A 20,632-nucleotide genomic window follows, 5' to 3' on the forward strand; every position below is an offset into this window, starting at 1 on the left:
TTGCATTATAGGAAAGATACTATTCAAGAATTTTATTTCCCCCCCACCATGTTTCAAACTAGTATGTCATTTCTTTTTAAATATCAGAAACTTATTTTTTAAGAGAACAGGCAGCATTCTACCTAAAAGTTTAATTTTTTGCTGTATTTTAAAATATGCTCCAGATTGACACTATTGAATTAATTTGCTATGAAAGTGGAGCAAATATTTCATTTTCTTTCTCTAGAATATAAACTAAAGTTTTTTGCAGTAGCTCAGTTGGACCCATTTTATTTGGATGATTAGCATCATTATAAAATACTTTTCTCCAGTTACATGTTCAAGTAACTGTTACAATATCTACAAAAAAGATATGTATGCTTCAGTGTACACTGTTTGTGTAGTATTACATCAATTTAAAAAGAATCTCTAAAGAGCTTTTGGTTTGCAACTGCATTTCATTTTTAAAAAACAAAAGACATTTATTTTTTAATCTTAAAAATTAAACTGATTTTCTCCTTTTCAACACAAAATGGAATTAGCTCATGGGATTTAAAGAGATTTAAAACTGTATACTATTACCCACATCTTTCTGAATAATTCAAAAGCTTAAATTTGATAGAAAGATCATAACATAAGAACTTTTTTTTTTTTGCAAAGGCAAACTATGGAAAATTTGTTGCCTTAGAAACCCTTAGTTCTGGATTTCCTCCTTCTAGGTGAATCCAATTTTCTAAACATTACATCAATGTTGTCCTTTGCTCATGATTAAATGCAGGGTTAGTTTTTAGCTAGGAAAATTCTGTTGAAAAGTTTTACTCAATCTCTAGTTCCCTCCATCTCTACTTATATGGAAAAACAATTCCATGCACAAACAAAAAGAAAGGGAGGGTGGGACTCTATTGCCATATTTTCCACCCTTGCAAAAAAGGCTACCTCTTTGGCAGATATCTTAATGTACCTGAGACAACTAATTAAAGAAGGAAGTGGTCAAAGTCATTCTTCTTTGTAGACTTCAAAGGTGATCCTCCTCGCCTTCCTCCTCTTTACATTTTACTGTCTGTCTCTCTGCAGCTGTCAGCTTACCCTCAGAGTTTCATGGCGTCAAACCTGCCTCCTCCTGCTCCATAAAGTGACAGTCTTGGTTTGGTGGAATGCAGGTGTAGGGAAGGGAAAAGACCAAGATGAGCCTGCTAATGATTTCTCTGACACCCCATGCTGGGCTGCTAAGGAAAGAAATCTATGTCCACTTCTCTTTGTTTGGTAGATATTCTAGGCTCTGCTGCCCTTCCCCACTGCAAAGGAGCTGAGTATTTTTTTAAAAAATAGATCTATGCTAAAACAATGGCATCTTATCCCAATTTGAAAAGGTTGAGGCTTTAATTAGATATGAAGTGGAACCACAAAGGGTTCTATTTTCTTAATAACTTCACTCTGCAAATGTCTCATTCAGGGTTAACTCCATTGAAGCTCAGATTGGTTTGAAGAATGAAAATCTGCTCTCCTACAGCCATCATATATCTTGTTTCCAGGCTAGTCAAAAATCAGGGTCAAGAGTTTTCATTTCATCATTATAAATGTTCTAGTATTCAGCTAGTCCTCTTGATTGTTCGGTTTACATTCAAACAAGCACAATGAAGCTAGATGTGGGTTGTATGTAGGATAAGAAGATTCTCATTTTCCTCCTGTCTTCTAGATCAGTGTTTCCCAACGTTGGCAACTTGAAGATATCTGGACTTTAACTCCCAGAATTCCCCAGCCATCGTTCGCTGGCTGGGGAATTCTGGGAGTTGAAGTCCAGATATCTTCAAGTTGCCAACGTTGGGAAACACTGATCTAGATAATGGATTTTAAAAAGGAAGCAGTAATTGAAAATCCACTTACTAATCACTAAGTCACACTGCAGACAGTTATCTTGCAAGTAAAAAAAAACAGTGTAGGTGAAACCAATGGAATATATTAAGCCATCATTAATTAGAGTCTTTGCTTTTGAGGAAAGGTAATAACCACCACTGTTGGTTGTATTTTATTCATACTGAAAAATCTAATCTTGCTGTGGGAGGCATACTGAACTAAACTAAATCAAGGTGAATTAAATTAGCCTGCTGTCCCATTAGCGATATGTTCCTCTAAACCAGGGGTAGGGAACGTTGGCTCTTCTGTGACTTGTGGACTTCAACTCCCAGAATTCCTGAGCTAGCATGATTGGCTCATGAATTCTGGGAGTTGAAGTCCACAAGTCATAGAAGAGCCAACGTTCCCTACCCCTGCTCTAAACTAATAATGAAAAAAAACAGGCATTTAAAATATTTTCAAACATTATTGTACATCCTATGTTTTATAAAGTAAAGTGCAGTTGAGTTTGTTTAAAAAGACTAAAGGGCATATATTGCAAATGGTGAAGATTGTTTAATACGTTTACATGCCCTATCTAGAAGTCAACATTTTAATACTACCTCAATGTAATGCAATTTAAAAAAAGGTTCTAAAGTAGTTCAAGGCATAAAATATGTAAAAATTATAGTGTAAGTCCTACAATAAATATATGGCAATTCCATTAAAAAGAAAAAAATCTCAGTTTTTCCCCCCAGCATGGCTCAAAGTGGGTGCAATTTGTTACCTTACCCACTGTAGTTCTTGCCTTTCCTCAATGTACTGGATGTGACACCTGGTACCAAAAGTTTTGCTTCACAAAATTCCACAACTCACACAGTGTAGATTTACTGGATTTCAGCTCCTACAGTCTCCAGCTAGCATAGTCAAAGGTCATTAGGACTAGGTATTATAGGAACTGATCCAACACAACATTAAATAGATTGGCTCTGTGGAGGGAAAATATAATACACTAAACCCTTTATGAATGGGATAAAATTTTCCTTCACTAAAGGAGTCTGCTCTTAATTCAAAATAGATTTTCCACTAAGACCGACCTGTGAGGATTATCCAATTCTTCCTGGATATTTCTGCTGCTTATTCTCCACTACTGATTACATGCTTAGCTGTTTGGTGGGCTGTACAATTTACATGCTCTGAGCAGCTTACAACATCTTGCCAATGACATAATTACAAGGTTGGGAATTGGGATTTAGATCACACGCATAGCTTCATTGCAGTGGGTAGCCTGTATAACTGATTTGGAAGAGTTCATTCAAGTTAAAGACAAACTGGTAAACATCAACTTACAACTATTTGTTTACTGGCTATTACAAGGGCACCAAAAAAATGACTTGCAACAATTTTTCCGACAACTGTTGGCAGCATCCCCGTGATCAGGTCTCAAAGTTCAGACCATTGGCAATTGACATGTATTTATGACAGTTGCAATGATCTGGGATCATGTGATTACTTTTTGTGACCTTCTGATAAGGAAAGTCAATGCAGTAGCCAGATTCACTTAACAACCATATTACTAACTTAACAACTGTTGTGATTCCTTTAGCAACTGTTGCAAGAAGGTTCATGAAATGGAACAAAACTTGCCAAACAACTGTCTTGCTTGGCCACAGAAATTGTGGTCGTAAGTCAAGGATTTCTATATTTTTGTACCAGCTCTGATTCTTTTTAGGTTTTGCACTTGGAAACAATTATATAAATTATCATACTTCCCCACTAATTTCTGAATCCTGTAAAGCAGGTGTTAATTCATTTGAGAAAAGGTTGGCAATGTTTCCCAACATTTTAACCAATATGATAATAAATAAAAAAGCTAAAAGACATATAGATGTCTGCATTGCTCGGTGGCGCAGTGGTTAGAGTGCAGTACTGCAAGCTACTTCTGCTGATTACCGGCTGCCGGCAGTTTGACAGATTGAATCTCAGTATAGGCTCAAAGTTGACTCAGCCTTCCATCCTTCCGAGGTGGGTAAAATGAGTCACCTAACATCAATAACATCATCAAAAAAGCACAGCAAAGAATGTTCTTTCTGCGCCAACTCAGGAAGCTCAAACTGCCCAAGGAGCTGCTGATACAGGAATCATTGAGTCTGTCATCTGCACCTCTATAACTGTCTGGTTTGGTTCTGCAACCCAACAAGACCGACACAGACTGCAGAGGATAATCAGAACTGCAGAAAAAACAATTGCTGCCAACCTGCCTTCCATTGAGGACCTGTATATTGCACGAGTCAAAAAGAGGGCTGTGAAAATATTTACTGACCCCTCACATCCTGGACACAAACTGTTTCAACTACTCTCAAAACCTCACTATAGAGCAGTGCACACCAAGACAACTAGACACAAGAACAGTTTCCCCCCCAAAAAACCATCACTCTGCTAAACAAATAATTTCCTCAACACTGTCAAATTATTTACTACTACTACTACTACTACTACTACTACTACTACTACTACTACTTTTTTCTCATCATTCCTATCACCCATTTCCTCCCACTTATGACTGTAACTTGTTGCTTGTATCCTTAAGATTTTTATTAATATAGATTTTTTCCTCATTTTGACCCCTATAATCATTAACCCCTACCATCACAATCAAGTGTTGTACCTCATGATTCTTGACAAATGTATCTTTTCTTTTATGTTCACCGAGAGTATATGCACCAAGACAAATCCCTTGTGTGTCCAACCACACTTGGCCAATAAAGAATTCCATTAATATTCTATTAATGAGGACCCGGATTGTTGGGGGCAATATGCTTACTCTCTATGGAGAGGGCTATAAAGCATGAAGTAGTATATACCCTAAGTCTAAATGCTATTGCTCATATTAAAAATGCACACATATTACCTTCATAGCAAACCATTATGTAATGGTATTATTCAATGAGGTCCTCCATTTATCCCATCATCTTCTGCTACAGTATTGGTATATGAAGGGGCACACAATTTAATTTGTTCAGATTACAGTATTAAAATGACATACCATAAGTACAGCACACGTTTTAACAAAAGAAAGTTTAAATATGGAGGAAGTAAAGACTAGATCTGAAAAACAGAATTATCTGGAAAGGTCATACTTACCAATTATTATTCTATCACAATGTGGCATCAAATAATTCTTAATAAATCCCTGTATTTAATAATTTATAGATTTTGTAACTATGGATCAAATCACAAATTACAGAGGTTATTTTCAAGGGTTCCAGCCAAAAACTGCAGATAGCAAAACGGTAAGTGCTGGGATGGTGAGACTTTGGGATTTTTTTTGGGGGGTGGTGGTGGTGTCAGTTTCTGAACCACATGGATCATCTTATTGTTTCATGAACACTTCCTCCCTATTTCTTTCACAGAGATGGCCTGTACAATCTATCTACTTCTCCTCCCTTCATATTCAATTGCTGCCACAGGAGGATCCAGGTGGCTTCCCTGATATCAGTTCTGTGACCTTCAGAGCAGCTCATTCAGCTGGTGGTGGAGAAGGTGGGCCATGAGGCTTCAATTGGTTTCTGCTAGGTGCAGCACTTTTAAGGTTTGGGGGTGTAAAGAGGAGGCTTCTTAATTTCAAAGCTAATGCACATACCAGGACTGTGTGAGAGATGGAAAGGGAAGAGAGAAGCCAGTGTGAACCACAGGGAAAAAGAAATTATTTCTTTCCTCCATCCCTGACAAAGCAAGCTGTTCTCAAGATGCTTTGAAGAAGCATTTCAACAAGACCCTACACAGAACAACCACAATGGACCAAAAAGAAGCAAATGTGCAGATGAGCTAAATCTTAAATCAGTGTTTCCCAACCTTGACAACTTGAAGGTATCTGGACTTCAACTCCCAGAATTCCCCAGCCAGCATTTGCTGGCTGGAGAATTCTGGGAGTTGAAGTCCAAATATCTTCAAGTTGCCAAGGTTGGGAAACACTGTCTTAAATTATGTACTTTCCATCCACCTGCCATTTGTGCATATATGCTGTAAGCTGGTCTCCACTTACTAAAAGATGGTTATGCAAACTGCAGGTAGTTCTCGATGTAGGACTGGTAACTTAGTGACAGTTCAAACTTACAACTGACTTGACAAAGGGGACTTCTGTAAACCAGATTTGAAGTTCTGACTATCGGGGCTCATCCAAAGTCATTTGCAGGATAAGGTCAGGCCCATTTATGACTGCTTATAGACAGGGGCAGATTCCCATTACCACTGTTACCAGTGTGGTGTGCACGCAGCTTTGGTTCACACGCATATCCCAGCTTTTTTTTGCTTCTGCGCACGCACAGGAAGCAAAATCTCACGAGGGGGCAAACGCGCGAGATTTCGGTGGTTTGGGTTTTTTTCCTTCGGCGCATGTGCAGAAGCAAAAAAAACACCTAAATATCTCACACGCATGTTCCCTTGTGAGACTTTGCTTCCTGCACATGCACAGAAACCAAAACATGTTGGTACGTATGCACGTGCACGCAAGACAACTGAAGTTGCGCATGCAGTACAGCATTTCTACCGTACCCGTAGCAACCCACTACTGCTTATAGAGTACTGTGGTACCTCTACCTAAGAACGCCTCTACTTAAGAACTTTCCTGGATAAGAACCGGGTGTTCAAGATTTTTTTGCCTCTTATTAAGAACCATTTTCTACTTAAGAACCCAAGGCCGGAAAAATTTCCCAGGAAATTTGAGAGCGGCACGAAGGCCCGGCCAGTTTCCTTCCATTACCCCTTTAATCCCGGCCACCTTGGGCTTTTCTGGGCTGCCAGAGGAGCCTTTCAGTGGCGCTTAAGGAGGCTTTGGCAGCCCAGAGCGAACAGAGAGTCCCCCCCCCTTTTTTAAAAGCCTTAAAGTTTTGGATTTTTTTGATTCCCCTCACCTCACCTTCTCCTTCGGAAGCGACTCTCCTCCCCCTCTTCCCCTTCCTCCTCCTCCCACCCAAATTCCGAGCTTTTATTTCTTTCCTAATGGGTTTGCATGCATTATTTGCTTTTACATTGATTCCTAAGGGAAAAAATGCTTCTGCTTACAAACTTTTCTACTTAAGAACCTGGTCACGGAACAAATTAAGTTCTTAAGTAGAGGTACTGTACTGTGATCACATTTTTATTATGGTTTTGCCTAAAACTGGCATTTTCTTCAGGTTTCTGGCAAATCCATACTATAGGCATCCCTCAACTTACAACCATCTGTTTAGTGACTATTCAAAGTTGCAACAATATTGAAAAACTGAATGCTTTTCACACTTACAACCGCTGCAGCATCTCCATGATCACCAAATAAAAATTCAGTTGCTGAATTTGGCAACTGGCTCATATCTATGACAGTTGCAGTCTGCCGGGATCATGTGATCACCTTCTGTGATCTTCTGACAAGCAAAATCAATGGGGAAGCCAGATTCACTTAACAACCGTGTTACGAACTTAGCAACTGCAGTGTTTCACTTAACAACTGTGGTAAGAAAGTTCATAAAATGGAGCAAATCTCACTTAACAGCTGTTTCACTTAACATCAAAAAGTTTGGGCTCAATTGTGGTTGCACTTTGATGACTATATGTATAGCAAACAATGGTTTGTTTAACGATCTTTACAACATGCTACTGTACTGGTCAGGCTCCATTACAGTTATATGTTGATGATTGCCTGTATACATAAAGTGATTTGTCAATGATTAGAACCACCTAATGATACTGCATAATTTAGTTTATACACTGCTACCTCTTCAACAAACAATATGTTAGGGTTCCAAGTAACAGATCCAATGCAATCAAAACTCCAAGGCCAAGGTGCTCCTCAACGTCCAAATTTATTAGTTATGTCATATTGGCACATCTGATGAAAACCCAAATTAAAAATCCCCCAGTCCGCATTCCTATCACATGGTGCAATCAGGTCATAGTTCCAATTCCAGTTGGTTTCAGTTCACACCTCCCAGCACCTGGTGGGAACGTCCTTGATTCCCAGGAGAGATAATTTTATTTTGGCTACAAGTCCTCAGCTATCTCTATTCCCCTCTCCCATTCCCACAGCTCCAACCAGCCTTGCTGACACAGCCCTGAAGATGCTCCAAAATGGCTTCAGGGTTGCATACCTATATGGACTACCATCCTATTTAGGTATAAGTGATTTAACTTTTCCACCATTTCTATTATTAGACTTTCAGCATGAATGTTTTCAAAGTATCTGGAATGTTTGCTGCATATTTGAAACAACCACACTCTTAAATTATTTCTTCTCAATTTCTGTTATTAACTGTCAACTTAATTATTACAAAACATATTGTGTAATTTTTGCCCTATGTCTCACTAATAAGGTATTACTGTATAAAACTTTCTAGTGTTTATGTTCTTTATCCTAGCCATTCAATTATTGCAGTCTCCTATGAATAATCTTGGGCAACAACTATATACACATATTAACTTAGAGAATATCCTGAGGTCAACAAAATCTTACCCTAGAAATCCTCTGTCTTTTTATTCTTTATGACGATCAGTTGGATGCCAAAGCGTAGCAAAATTTAGAAATGAAAGAATTATTCTTTGAAAGACAAAAAATGCTAACTTTAAAGAGGAATAGAAAATCTATCTAGGTAGCAGAACAGAAAGCCACAGAACTCTAGTCAGAAAGAAAGAAGGGAAGAAAACGGTCTAATTACTAATTTATAAAATATAATAATACAGTGATACCTTGTCTTACAAACTTAATTGGTTCCGGGACGAGGTTCTTAAGGTGAAAAGTTTGTAAGACGAAACAATGTTTCTCATAGGAATCAATGGAAAAGCAATTAATGCGTGCAAGCCCAAAATTCACCCCTTTTGCCAGCAAAGCCCCCGTTTTTGCGCTGCTGGGATCCCCTTGAGGATCCCCTCCATGGAAAACCCCACCTCCGGACATCTGTGTTTTTGTGATGCTGCAGGGGAATCCCAGCAGGGAAATTCCAGCAGCGCAAAAACGGGCACTTCGCTGGCAACGGAAGTCCGGAGGTGGTGCTTCCCAGCGAGGGGAGCCTCAGTGAAATTGCAGCATCGCAAAAACACAGAGGTCCGGAGGTGGGATTTCGAGGACTTCGGTGTTTTTGCAATGTGGGGCATCCCAGAGGCGGCGGTGGGTTTGTAAGGTGAAAATAGTTTGTAAGAAGAGGCAAAAAAATCTTAAACCCCGGGTTTGTATCTCGAAAAGTTTGTATGATGAGGCGTTTGTAAGACGAGGTATCACTGTATAAGTATTAGCTGACCTCGCACATATTTTCAGTATTCAAACTCCTTCATGCAACTCTGAATATGTGATCACAGAAAAAAATATTTTTGAATGGTTAAACAATATTTTATACAGCAGCAAAATGTTAGCTGTCTCATCATCACCAACATTAAGCCAGTTGTTTCAAATGGTAGAAAGGACCAATCCTACCCCCCTTACCTTGGAAAACATTTGTTCCATTTGCTGCTGGCTTTTCATCTTCATTTTGGTAGGAGTCGATGGGCAGCAAGTATCCACAGACTGCAAAAAAAGATCTGCAGTCTGCTGTGAAAATTAGGAAGGGGACAATGAATGATTATTTTTTACTCTTAGAGAAAACTAGAATAAAATTAATTCATTTAGTAGCAAAGAGATCATTCATTCATTATGAAAATACGAAATTGTTTAAGCCCTACCCTTGAAAAATAATAATTAAAAAATGAATAATCTATTCACAAATACAACTATTTAATCTAATTTTATGAGCATTAGGATAAAACATAAGTTTATATAATGCGATGCATTTCATCAATTTTATTGAGTCCTACATATTTGTTTCCATAGTATTAAAAACTCAACGATAACATAAACTTGATTAGCCTCTCTTAACCAAGGAAATAGTACACTCTGCTAAGTACTGACTATTTTTTATTAATGGGTTTTGGAGGAGATTTATACACTGGATCTGCACAGATGTAATGTTTAAATATATCTTTTCAAGTGAATTTTTTTTCATGGACTGCATCTAATGCAACTTAAGCAAGAAGACATTTCTTTTATAATCGCAAATCTTTTTTAGCAATTACCCCACCTAGTTATTTAGGTTAGATCTGAAATGGATATAGGCGGATCGCATGGGAAGAAAATCTGTTCCACTGGATTTGTCCATTTACCAGCAAATGCAGACCACTGCATAGATTCCTCATTTTTAAAATAACTTATAATCATTATTTCATTATAGCCAACACAAAGTAGTTTATAAAATGCCAAACAAACAGAAGAAAAAATAGGATTAAAATTAACCGTAGCCTTTCTTTTTTCACCAAGGGAAATTGTTAATATTATTATGAGTTATACCCAAATAAGATTATTTACTGAAAACAAACTGTCCTAAACTGAGATCTTCCAGCTAAGGGATTCTAAGGCTTTATCCAGTTATTCACAACTCATAGAAAGAAACACAAGTAAGCTTATTTGACATTTGTATCACAACCTCTGAGAAGTATCAGATTCCCCACTTTTAGTTTATTACTATATTACTTCTCCAGTTACTGGAAAATATTCTAAATGGAACTTCCCAAAACAAACAAACAAAAATCTCTACAGAATTTCATTCTTCTATTTTCAGGATTCTGGGAACATAATTTAGAAGTGCATGCAAGCCAAACTTGCAAGGACTGAGAATGAAATGTCATCAGTATTTCAACAACTGCATATGTTATGAAGAAATATAGAAACATAGACCTCATGGTCCATCTAGTCTGCCCTTACACTATTTTCTGTATTTTATCTTAGGATGGATATATGTTTATCCCAGGCATGTTTAAATTCAGTTACTGTGGATTTATCTACCGCGTCTGCTGGAAGTTTGTTCCAAGGATCTACTACTCTTTCAGTAAAATAATATTTTCTCATGTTGCTTTTGATCTTTCCCCCAACTAACTTCAGATTGTGTCCCCTTGTTCTTGTGTTCACTTTCCTATTAAAAACACTTCCCTCCTGGACCTTATTTAACCCTTTAACATATTTAAATGTTTCGATCATGTCCCCCCTTTTCCTTCTGTCCTCCAGACTATACAGATTGAGTTCATGAAGTCTTTCCTGATACGTTTTATACTTAACACCTTCCACCATTCTTGTAGCCCATCTTTGAACCCGTTCAATTTTGTCAATATCTTTTTGTAGGTGAGGTCTCCAGAACTGAACACAGTATTCCAAATGTGGTCTCACCAGCACTCTATATAGCGGGATCATAATCTCCCTCTTCCTGCTTGTTATACCTCTAGCTATGCAGCCAAGCATCCTACTTGCTTTCCCTACCGCCTGACTGCACTGTTCACCCATTTTAAGACTGTCAGAAATCACTACCCCTAAATCCTTTTCTTCTGAAGTTTTTGCTAACACAGAACTGCCAATACAATACTCAGATTGAGGATTCCTTTTCCCCAAGTGCATTATTTTATATTTGGAAACATTAAACTGCAGTTTCCATTGTTTTGACCATTTATCTAGTAAAGCTAAATCATTTACCATATTAAGAAGTAGGAACAAAGGAAATAAAAGGGATTCATAAACAGGTCAGACATTTATGCAAAGAGATGAAATGCATTTTAATTCTCCTCTTAGGTCAGTGGTGTCAAACTCATGTTGTCTGGTGGTGTCATGTGACATATCGGGACTTTCTCCCCCTTCACTAAACCTGATGTGGCCAGGGCCCAGAGGTGGGATGCTAAGGTGCAACGGTGACGTGTGTTTGCCCCCGTGGCTCTGAGTGCTAGCGGACTCCAGCGCAATTCTGCCACTGCAGCTGTGCAGGTATCAGAATTGCGTGTAAAAACGCAGATGTGCTTGTGTTTTTAGCAATAAACTAAAAGTGGGGAATCTAATACTTCTAAGAGTTTATGAACAAATGTTAATTAAGCAAACCTGTGTTTCTTTCTATGAGTTGTGAATAATTAGATAGAGCCTTAAAGTCTCAGAGCCACGGGGGCAAGCACAAGTCACTGTTCCACCTTAGCAGCCCACCTCTGCCAGGGCATGACACATCCAACCTGTGGCCCGGGAGTTTGATAACCCTGTCTTAGACCTTATGAATATAACCTATGAATCAGTGCTTTTATTATGCCATCACACATAGTGCTATGATGCCATCGCACGTAGATGTAAAGACAGTTCATTCAATGGCCAACTGAATAGATATTTCAGCCCTTTGGAGAATCCATGGCAAACTAATGCAATCATAAATTAGAAAGGAAGAATAAACCAAACAATGTTTCATGAAAACTCATTATTTCAAAACAGTGACACCTGTGAACATAAGCTTGCTTCTATTTCATGGGGATGTCACAAAAATTGGTATGAAAACAATATACGAGTATCAAACTAGCAGAAAGGTTACAGCTGTGGTGTAGCTAATTTAATCCAGTCCATTCACATATTTTCATAATTTAAAATTTGTAATTTGGAAATCCTAGAATACTTTGTTAAATTTATAAAAAGCAGCAACATTTGCAAAATTTAAAATGGAAATTGTTTTCCAAACACATTAGTTCACAAATCTAAGATTCCTAGTAAGTCAAGAAGTTGTTGCACCTTGATTCTCCCAGAGCAAAATCTACATCTACTACTACAAACATCTGTGTTACAACAGGTTGTTTAATTTAAGCACAACCCAGCTGAACAAAGAGAGGACAGCATATTACTCTTGTTGAATCTGTGGTACATGTATTTTACACTTCTATTTTACACTTCCATTGTAAACAATACATTTCTGTTCTTTACTCTCTAACACACACATGATTTACAAATAGAACTAAACAAAATGCATTTATTTCTTGATTCTAATCCCCCAAAACTCATATCTAATAACAGCCCAAACCTGACCTCAAGTATCTTAACTGCAGAATAGATTATCAATAGGAAGCTTAAGAATATTACAATCAAGGCATGGAATGCCCAAATTCTAAATCCCCTAAATGAGGATTTCAGTAATGAAAAATGAAAATTATTTTCCCAGTTTTGAAGAAATATCAATGTGAAGTTGATCTAATCTAATAAGGGAAGCAAGACAACCAGAGGCAGAGTGTATTTAATGTATTTTGAAAAACAACAGGTTTTGATAAACCAACAGATGATAAAGTTGGTAAGGCAATGAGGAGTAGAGATTTGGAGAATATTCAATAGTGGAAAAACAGGTTGGGAAGAAATATAAAAAGCTGGTGAGAAAAACTGACGTTCCAAAAATAAAAGGTAAGATGAAAAGCAAACTGCAAACTATAGGCTGCAAAGAATCCTTTCAAAGAATGGGAGCAGTGAAGCAATAATATTTTCAGCAGATACAAAAAAGTAGCAGAAATTTTGGACTTGAGGAAGAGCAAGAAGGAGTACTAAGACAAATAGAAGAAATTTGCTCCCCACTAAGCTTAGGAACATAATTTGAAATTTCTCAAACTCAGACTGGACCGAACCACAATCGTGCTTGCTGGAATTCATGAACAGATAAGAAGCTGAAGCCAAATTTGGAGCTGAAGAAAATCTGAAGCAAAGTGTTAAATAAGTTAAGAAAAAACTTTATCAAGAATGTTTTAGGGGCAGGAAGGAAGAATTAAAGTTGATAAAAGAAGATAGAGACAACAGAATTAAAGGATGAAAGCAAGACAGCGAAAGCAAAGTGAACTAATACAGAATGGGAGCCTGGAGAAAGAAAGCTAAAATGCTCAAGAAATTCATACAAGATCTCACCAGACTTTTTTTCAAGGATGGAAAAATATATTTACTATGCTTGTATTGCATCTTTTCATTGAAGAATGAAGTTTGTTAGCCAAAAGAACAGCAAACATCTATCTGAAAGCTAATTAATAAACTGTTAATGTCCCAGTTAAAATATTTTTTTCCAAAAAAAATCATAATCTTCATCCTTCTAAAAAAAAGGTTAAATAAAGAGACAGCTAAACAGGTTCCTCATAAGAAAGGCAGTTCCCTGGATAGTCCTATCCCAAGCTATTTGCTATTTTAAAAGGTTAAAACACTAGGAAACAATTGCTAGAGACAGTTGACCACCAAAGTAGGATTTGATTGCCATACTATGCATGAATGAGCAGCCTTACTACTGCAATTTTTACCCAACAAAACTCCTAGATACTCTTATTTCTTTAATAGGACATACTACAGCATTCTACTATCATGATGGAGCCAAATCATGAACAAATGCTGCAGGATCTGATTGATTCAGGAAGAAGTGCATAATTCTGGGGTATGAATTTATACTATTGTCTGTCTGGTCCTTGGCGCCCAATAAAGATCCTGATTGCTCAGGATCAAGAAGCACATCAGCTCAAGATTGAAACTGCTCTTTCAGAGGGAAAAAATCAAACCCAATCTCTCTCTTATCTGGATTTATGAAAGAAATGCCAGTGAGTAAGGCAATGACAATTACCAGAATAAAACAAACCACACAATATAAAAATGTCTGGGTCTTTTTCAAAAACACTTGTTCTCCGAGCACACGTGGATTGCATTTCCACAGTAAGATAAACAACACACCTAAGTTTGTCTCTCATCCCTTCAGAATCTTTTTAGTGACAGATTTTTGCACTAAGCAGTCAAAGTGTGCCAGCACTGGAGTGAGCGATACTATTGGTGTTAGCTGCAGCATGCTGATACATCCTTGAGAACTAGCACATCATTAGTAATACCTTCACAACTAAGGTCAGATGGCACACAAAGCAGTATATCCTTAAGGCAAGTGTGTAGAAAACATTCAATTTAACCTCATTATCATTGGTTCTCTTGAATTGTATATACAATATGTACATATGTATGTAAGCATCTATGTGTGTGTGTGTCTGTGTATACATACATATACACATCACGCAAGTCAACATTTAATATAGACTAGTCAATTGGAACCATACTCCATCTCACAATGTTGCAAGAATCTGTCCATCAGTCCAATTAAGAATTGCATTACAATGAGGTTATTAATATTCACAAAGTAAAACATAACATTTATACAAGCACTATAAAGTTTTAAAAGTTGCCAAGATTCTGCACAGAAATGTGAACTAGAGCTAATATCCTCTATCCACATTAAACTAATAGACTGGAATGATGAATCTCATAATCTAACTAAAATGTACATTTATATTTAGTTTTGAAACTTGTAGTCCAATTCAATAATTTTCTTGCATCCCTGAGAAATGCTTCTTATCATACATAGAATTAAATATTCTCTTTTGGAAGTCACATTTATAAACCAATGTTTGAGTGTTTGCACTAAACTTGTTTACAAAATCATTTGTTGTTATTTCAAAATGTTTCTCCTTCCTTGCAAATCTGGGCTAGTTGAATTTTTCCACACCATCATTATCAAACTGTATATTTCTATAGCATATCTGGGATTACTATTAACAGATTCAGAAACACATCAAAATTGAGAAATATCGATCCTTTTTTTTAAATGTGCCTTAATTCTGAAAAAAGGTTGTTTCATATGTGTGTTTATTAAGCACATTTTTGTCATTTGCCATCTGATCCCATTGCTTTTCCAAAGTTAACCCCCCCCCTGCTAATTTGCTTCTTTCTACTATTATGAAATATTATTGAAATACTGTATATAACTAATATGAAATATGTGGAAGGATGATGATTTGTTAGCATTTTAATCCATTTTCTATTACAGTATTTGCTCTACTATTTAAAATTACTTATACAAAAAGAAAAGAAATCAACTATGTTCACACTCTGTAGGTATCGTAGGTTAATTATCATTTGTTCAGAAAACATAATTCAAATTGGTAAATCTTGGTAGATGAACATATAAAGTTAGATCATTAAAAATTGCCTCATTTCTATTAATTATTTCCACTAATACGTTGATTAGTTTGAAGAGTTTATTTCTTGGGTGATAACCTGAAATGCATCTGATTTCAGTTCCAAAAGACAGTGGCTATTCAAATGTATGAAAAGGGGCTTTTTCATTCCTCCATTTTATTTCTCTCACATACATGTGAACAATTTCCCTTGATTCGCTCTGCCTCACAGTAATAAGGATTCAGCCAAGATATATTTATTTTAGGCCAGGCAAACATGGGTCCATGTGGCCTACCTTTGACTGGGGCGGGATGAAAGGCAAGAAGGGCCTCCTAACGGTTTGGTGACATCTCCCCTAATCCTCCCTCCTTTGGGGAGCAATTACAGATGTCAACTAGAAGGCATCCACAGAAGAATTTCCAAGGCATATTCTGAAAAGATTTTACTTGCAAACCAAAGTATAGCATTTTGGTATCATTCTGAATGACGAGAGCTCCTGGAATCACCTTAGACAAATGTCCCTTTATTGTCACAGAAAATGCTTTCCATATGTAGATAGACTAGATACATTTGTCAAAAGGATTAGACCGGGGGTCCCCAACTTCAGCTCATCAGCTCCTTCAAAAAGTTTCAAATTGTTCAGTGACTCCCAAACATGGGGGTTGATACTGACCGCTTTGGAAAACCTTGGACTAGACAAATATGAAAGACTAAGTCTTATGATGATTGAATAGTAGTTTAGCGATCTGTTAACTACTCATATTTTACCACAAAATCCCTCCCAACCATTTGTCTACTGCGTTTCTCCATTTGAGCTATTTGTAATATTAATTAAAACTTTATATTGGGAGAGGCCTGCTTGTACTAACAAAATTAAATAAAACTGAACAGTGTATATTATTTATTCCCTTTCATCATTTCTTACTCAGAAACCACATATCTTTCAGCAGATGTTATTTCAAAAATCACATACTTTGAGAAATCCCTATATAACATTGGCTTTAGATCAGGGGTGTCAAACTCATGTCATCACGTGTCGTCACATAACACATCATAACTTTTTTCCCCTTCACTGAATCAGGTGTGGCCAGCATGTGACGCATATAGCCTGCACCCCTGCTCTATTTTATTTATTTATTTTGTCCAATATACAATAATACACCATGAAGGTTATATAGGATATAGTAGAGAAGATATAGGAGATGATACCATCTCACTACTGCAAATTGGTTGTAGTAGGCAGCATTTCAGAGACAGTGATCCCTCGTTTTTCGCGGGGGGATGCGTTCCAAGACCACCCGTGAAAAAACGAATTTCCGTGAAGTAGAGGAAAGATATTTTTTAATGTATTTAACGAGTATTTGGACTTTTAAAATCTACCCTTTGCATTAAACAGTCATTCTATAATGTTTCTCATCTGGAACTACATGTGATATCCCACCAATTTCTATAATAGAGTAGAGTAGTACTGAAGAAGAATTTTATCAATTTTTAAAGGATTTAAAATTTTCAATGGATTTAATCCCCCTTTGAAAACCCGTGAAGTAGTGAATCCACAAAAGATGAAGCGCGAAGTAGCGACAGATTACTGTACATAGATATGGAGTATTAAGTCAAGAGCAAATGAATTACTGGGTCTTTTTCACAAGAAACATTTTGTAATAGCAATCTTTATTCACTCTTTATTGCAGCTTTCTCTAAACAGGGGCTTAATGGACCCAATATATTAGAAGAGACTAGATTAGAGAAAGGTCCTCATTGTATAAAACTGAATTAAAATCAAAACCTTTATTGTCATTGTACAAAATTAGTTGGTAATGAAATTAAGTGGTCGAAAAACAATTTCACAGCTGTTTTGTAGATGAAAAGTAAAAATTTCCTAAATTAAAGCAGAGCATTTAAAAATAAAAAGGTTATAAATAGATTTTTAAAATGTACTTACTTTTTTCAGGCTGCTATTTGGAAAGCTTTTAACTTGCTGCAGTGGCTTGATTCCAGTTGGAGTAGAGACAAGTAAAGGTTTAGCAGCGGACACTAGAGATTGGAAAGAGAAAGTAAATATTGAAGCTCTGATGTATATAGCAGAACTAAATTTATTTTCACCAGCTGAAACAAAATTATCAGCGGAACATTTTGTATAATACAACAGTTTTATTACAGATTTCACTAATTGTGTTTTTCAATAGGATTTAGGAAGTGTGCATTTTATGTCAAACTACCTGCTTTCTGTAAAATCAGAGATTAGATTAGCCTCAATCTTCTGGGCTTTTGTGAAGTGTTTAAGACCTAAATGTGCTCCAGGGCTTGGGGCCTAGAAGGCTAGATGGTCCATGGAAGGATTTTGTTGATTGTTCTCTTCAGGGGTTTTCTCTTGGTGTAATTTTTTTTTACTCTGTATTACTGTTTGTCAGCTTGCTTGTTTTTATTTGTGGTTAGATCCCCAGAGTTGCCATTGTGAGATAGGTGATTATAAGGTTCAATCAATCAATTTTTTAAAAAATGTATCTAGAGGGGGAAATATTTAAGTAAATTCTGACAAAGATGGGTGAAGTGAACATATTTCAGGGATTTCCTCATGGCTGTGTCTATGTATAGAGTAATGAAGATAGTATGACTTGGACAAATGAAATTGCTAGTATCCATAATCCAACCCATATTTTCCTTCTCCTAGATGCCACTTTGCCGGTGAGATTACGTGCATTTCAAATTAATTTATTATTTATTTAACTTGGCTTTAATCTTGCATTTTAACAATGTAAACGCTCACAAGATCCTCTCAGTGGTTCTCAACCTGGGGGTCGGGACCCCTTTGGGGGGGTCATATGACCATTTCACAGGGGTCGTCTAAGACCACGGGAAAAGACAAATTCCCCATGATGTTAGGAAGTAAAGCTTCTATTCTGGCGCCTTGGAACATATTTTTACAATCCGACCAATCAGGTGTTTACAGTGGGGGTGTCCAGGGGTGGGCTACTGCCCAGACGGGGAAGGGGAGGGGGCGAATGCAGTGGGGTAGCGAAAATGGAGCTCCACCCCAGAGTATCCTATTTGCACTGAAAGATGTTGAAAGAAAATGCAGGGCATCCTGCATAAGCCATGCCCACAGTGTGGTAGTAAAAATTTTGGTAGCCCTTCACTGAGGATGTCCTTCCTGCCAATCAGCTTAAAAGCTCTGTTGGGAGAACTGGCGCTAGATTTATGTTTGGGGGTCACCAAAACATGAGGAACTGTATTAAGGGGTCACGGCATTAGAAAGGTTGAGAACCACCTCTTAGGGAGTGATTCCCTTATTTAGAATATTGGCAAGCAAATGAATAAATAAAATAGGTGTCTGCTTTTCCTGTACAGATGAAACTTATTTCCAGAAATTATGAAGCTACTCAGCTTTTCGCTTTTATATCAGGAATCTTCTCCTTGATCTTTGGACCAGGAACATCCTCCCAAGCAAATTTCCAAAAGTTTTCATAATCTTGCTGGTTCTTTATGATTCCAAGTTTAGTTAGTTCATTCTGCAATCCAGTAACCTTAAAAAAAAGGAATGGAAGAAAAACATTCTTTAAAATGTGTGATTAGTTAAGGAGCATCTGTATGAAATATAAGATTTACCTATATCAAGCACAAATGTCTTTATAAATGAGGCAAGCATGCTAAGTAGAAATGGAGGTTCTAAAGTTGTTGGGATACTACTTGAGACAAGAGCATATAGACATTGTGATTTCTGCAGCAACTACATATGTAGCTTTTCAAAAGTAACACTGAACACCTATATCTGATTTTTTCAGAAGATCCTGCCATAAAACAACTGAAATCATATTAGAACCGCATTAGTAGAAGAATACATTTACTGTATTGCCAAATAAAATCAATTCAATTAATTCACTGTTCTACAGGTAAAAAGTTGCAAGCATGAAAACAGCTATTCTTACATAATTTTGGGATGCTAAACATGAACATAAAATTTGAAAATTTATATTAGCTCTAGTTTCCATGACATAAGCAGCCAACTAATGAAGTAGAAAACTGCCATGCGTACCAAGATGATGCAATATTAGCTAATCATACGTCACCAAATTCTATAAAAGTCACGGTATCTTTTGCTTGGCGAGTTAGACAGCGTCTTTAAACATTGTTTTATGCTAATAAATTTAATTATGCCTTGAACCTGTTTAAATAAAGTAGATAATTTCTGCTATATTTGTGGTGAAGTTACTTTTGCATCTCAAAAACGAAGGATCACAACCATGATTAAGAAAGCCTATAACTTGTATTTCGGCTGCAAAATAAGAGACCAAAATAAATCTGGGTGCCACACATATACTGTAATTCATGTGGATTGAGTTTTGGTGCATTATTTGCTTATTACCTGTAATTGGAAAATGTAAACTGTCCATTGCATGAAAACTAGAGCCAGCTAACAAATTTCATTATTATATTTGAATTCAGCATGTGAAATTATTAAGCAATGGCACATTTCATTTCTGAAACTAAAAAAAGTTGAAAATTTGTAGAACAGTGTTATACATTGTTGAATGATTCTCAAACATGGTCTATGGACCACCAGTGGTCTACTGCAGCATCTCCTACTTAAGTCCCCTTGTCACCTCTTTCCCCACCTCCCTGTTAGTCAACTAGTTTGGAGGCATGGATTAGGAGCTGAGAACTGGTTCACTGAAGTATGCAAGTGATAATACAAATAGTAAGGTCAGTGCAAATATTCAGAGGACTGAGAGTAAACAGATCTACTCACCACTCATCCCAAATAGAACTGTGATCTTACAGCAACATTTCAAAAAGAAAAGTGAATATGAAATAAGATGAGTTCCTAAAAATGGGATTTCCTTGTGTTGGCTATCACCACTGTGTTGGGGCCTGAAACTCAAGGAATTTTGTTTGAATGACACTCTTGATCAGAAAATGTGTGCTATGAATTGTTATGATGGCATGGGATATATAAAATAATTCAAGTGATAAATACATTTTTGGATTAAGTGTTTTTCTAGCAAATGTAGTTCTCAAAGA

General features: G+C 36.9%; 1 protein-coding gene across 5 annotated transcripts in view; it reads right to left on the reverse strand.

Annotated features, from left to right (window-relative positions):
- Positions 1-20,632, reverse strand: part of LOC139157255 (uncharacterized) — a 76,357-nt gene that overhangs the window by 24,661 nt on the left and 31,064 nt on the right. For 4 of the 5 annotated variants that reach the window (XM_070733830.1, XM_070733832.1, XM_070733834.1 and 1 more), the window contains 3 exons: positions 18,999-19,137; positions 17,556-17,647; positions 9,263-9,367 (listed from right to left, as the gene is read on the reverse strand). In XM_070733830.1, coding sequence (XP_070589931.1) covers positions 9,263-9,367; positions 17,556-17,647; positions 18,999-19,137 — 336 coding nt within the window. The remainder of the gene's footprint in view (positions 1-9,262; positions 9,368-17,555; positions 17,648-18,998; positions 19,138-20,632) is intronic. The other variant, XM_070733833.1, reaches the window with a different exon arrangement.

This window comes from Erythrolamprus reginae, chromosome 1 (assembly GCF_031021105.1).
Source record: "Erythrolamprus reginae isolate rEryReg1 chromosome 1, rEryReg1.hap1, whole genome shotgun sequence".
In the NCBI taxonomy this organism is placed as follows: domain Eukaryota; kingdom Metazoa; phylum Chordata; class Lepidosauria; order Squamata; family Dipsadidae; genus Erythrolamprus; species Erythrolamprus reginae.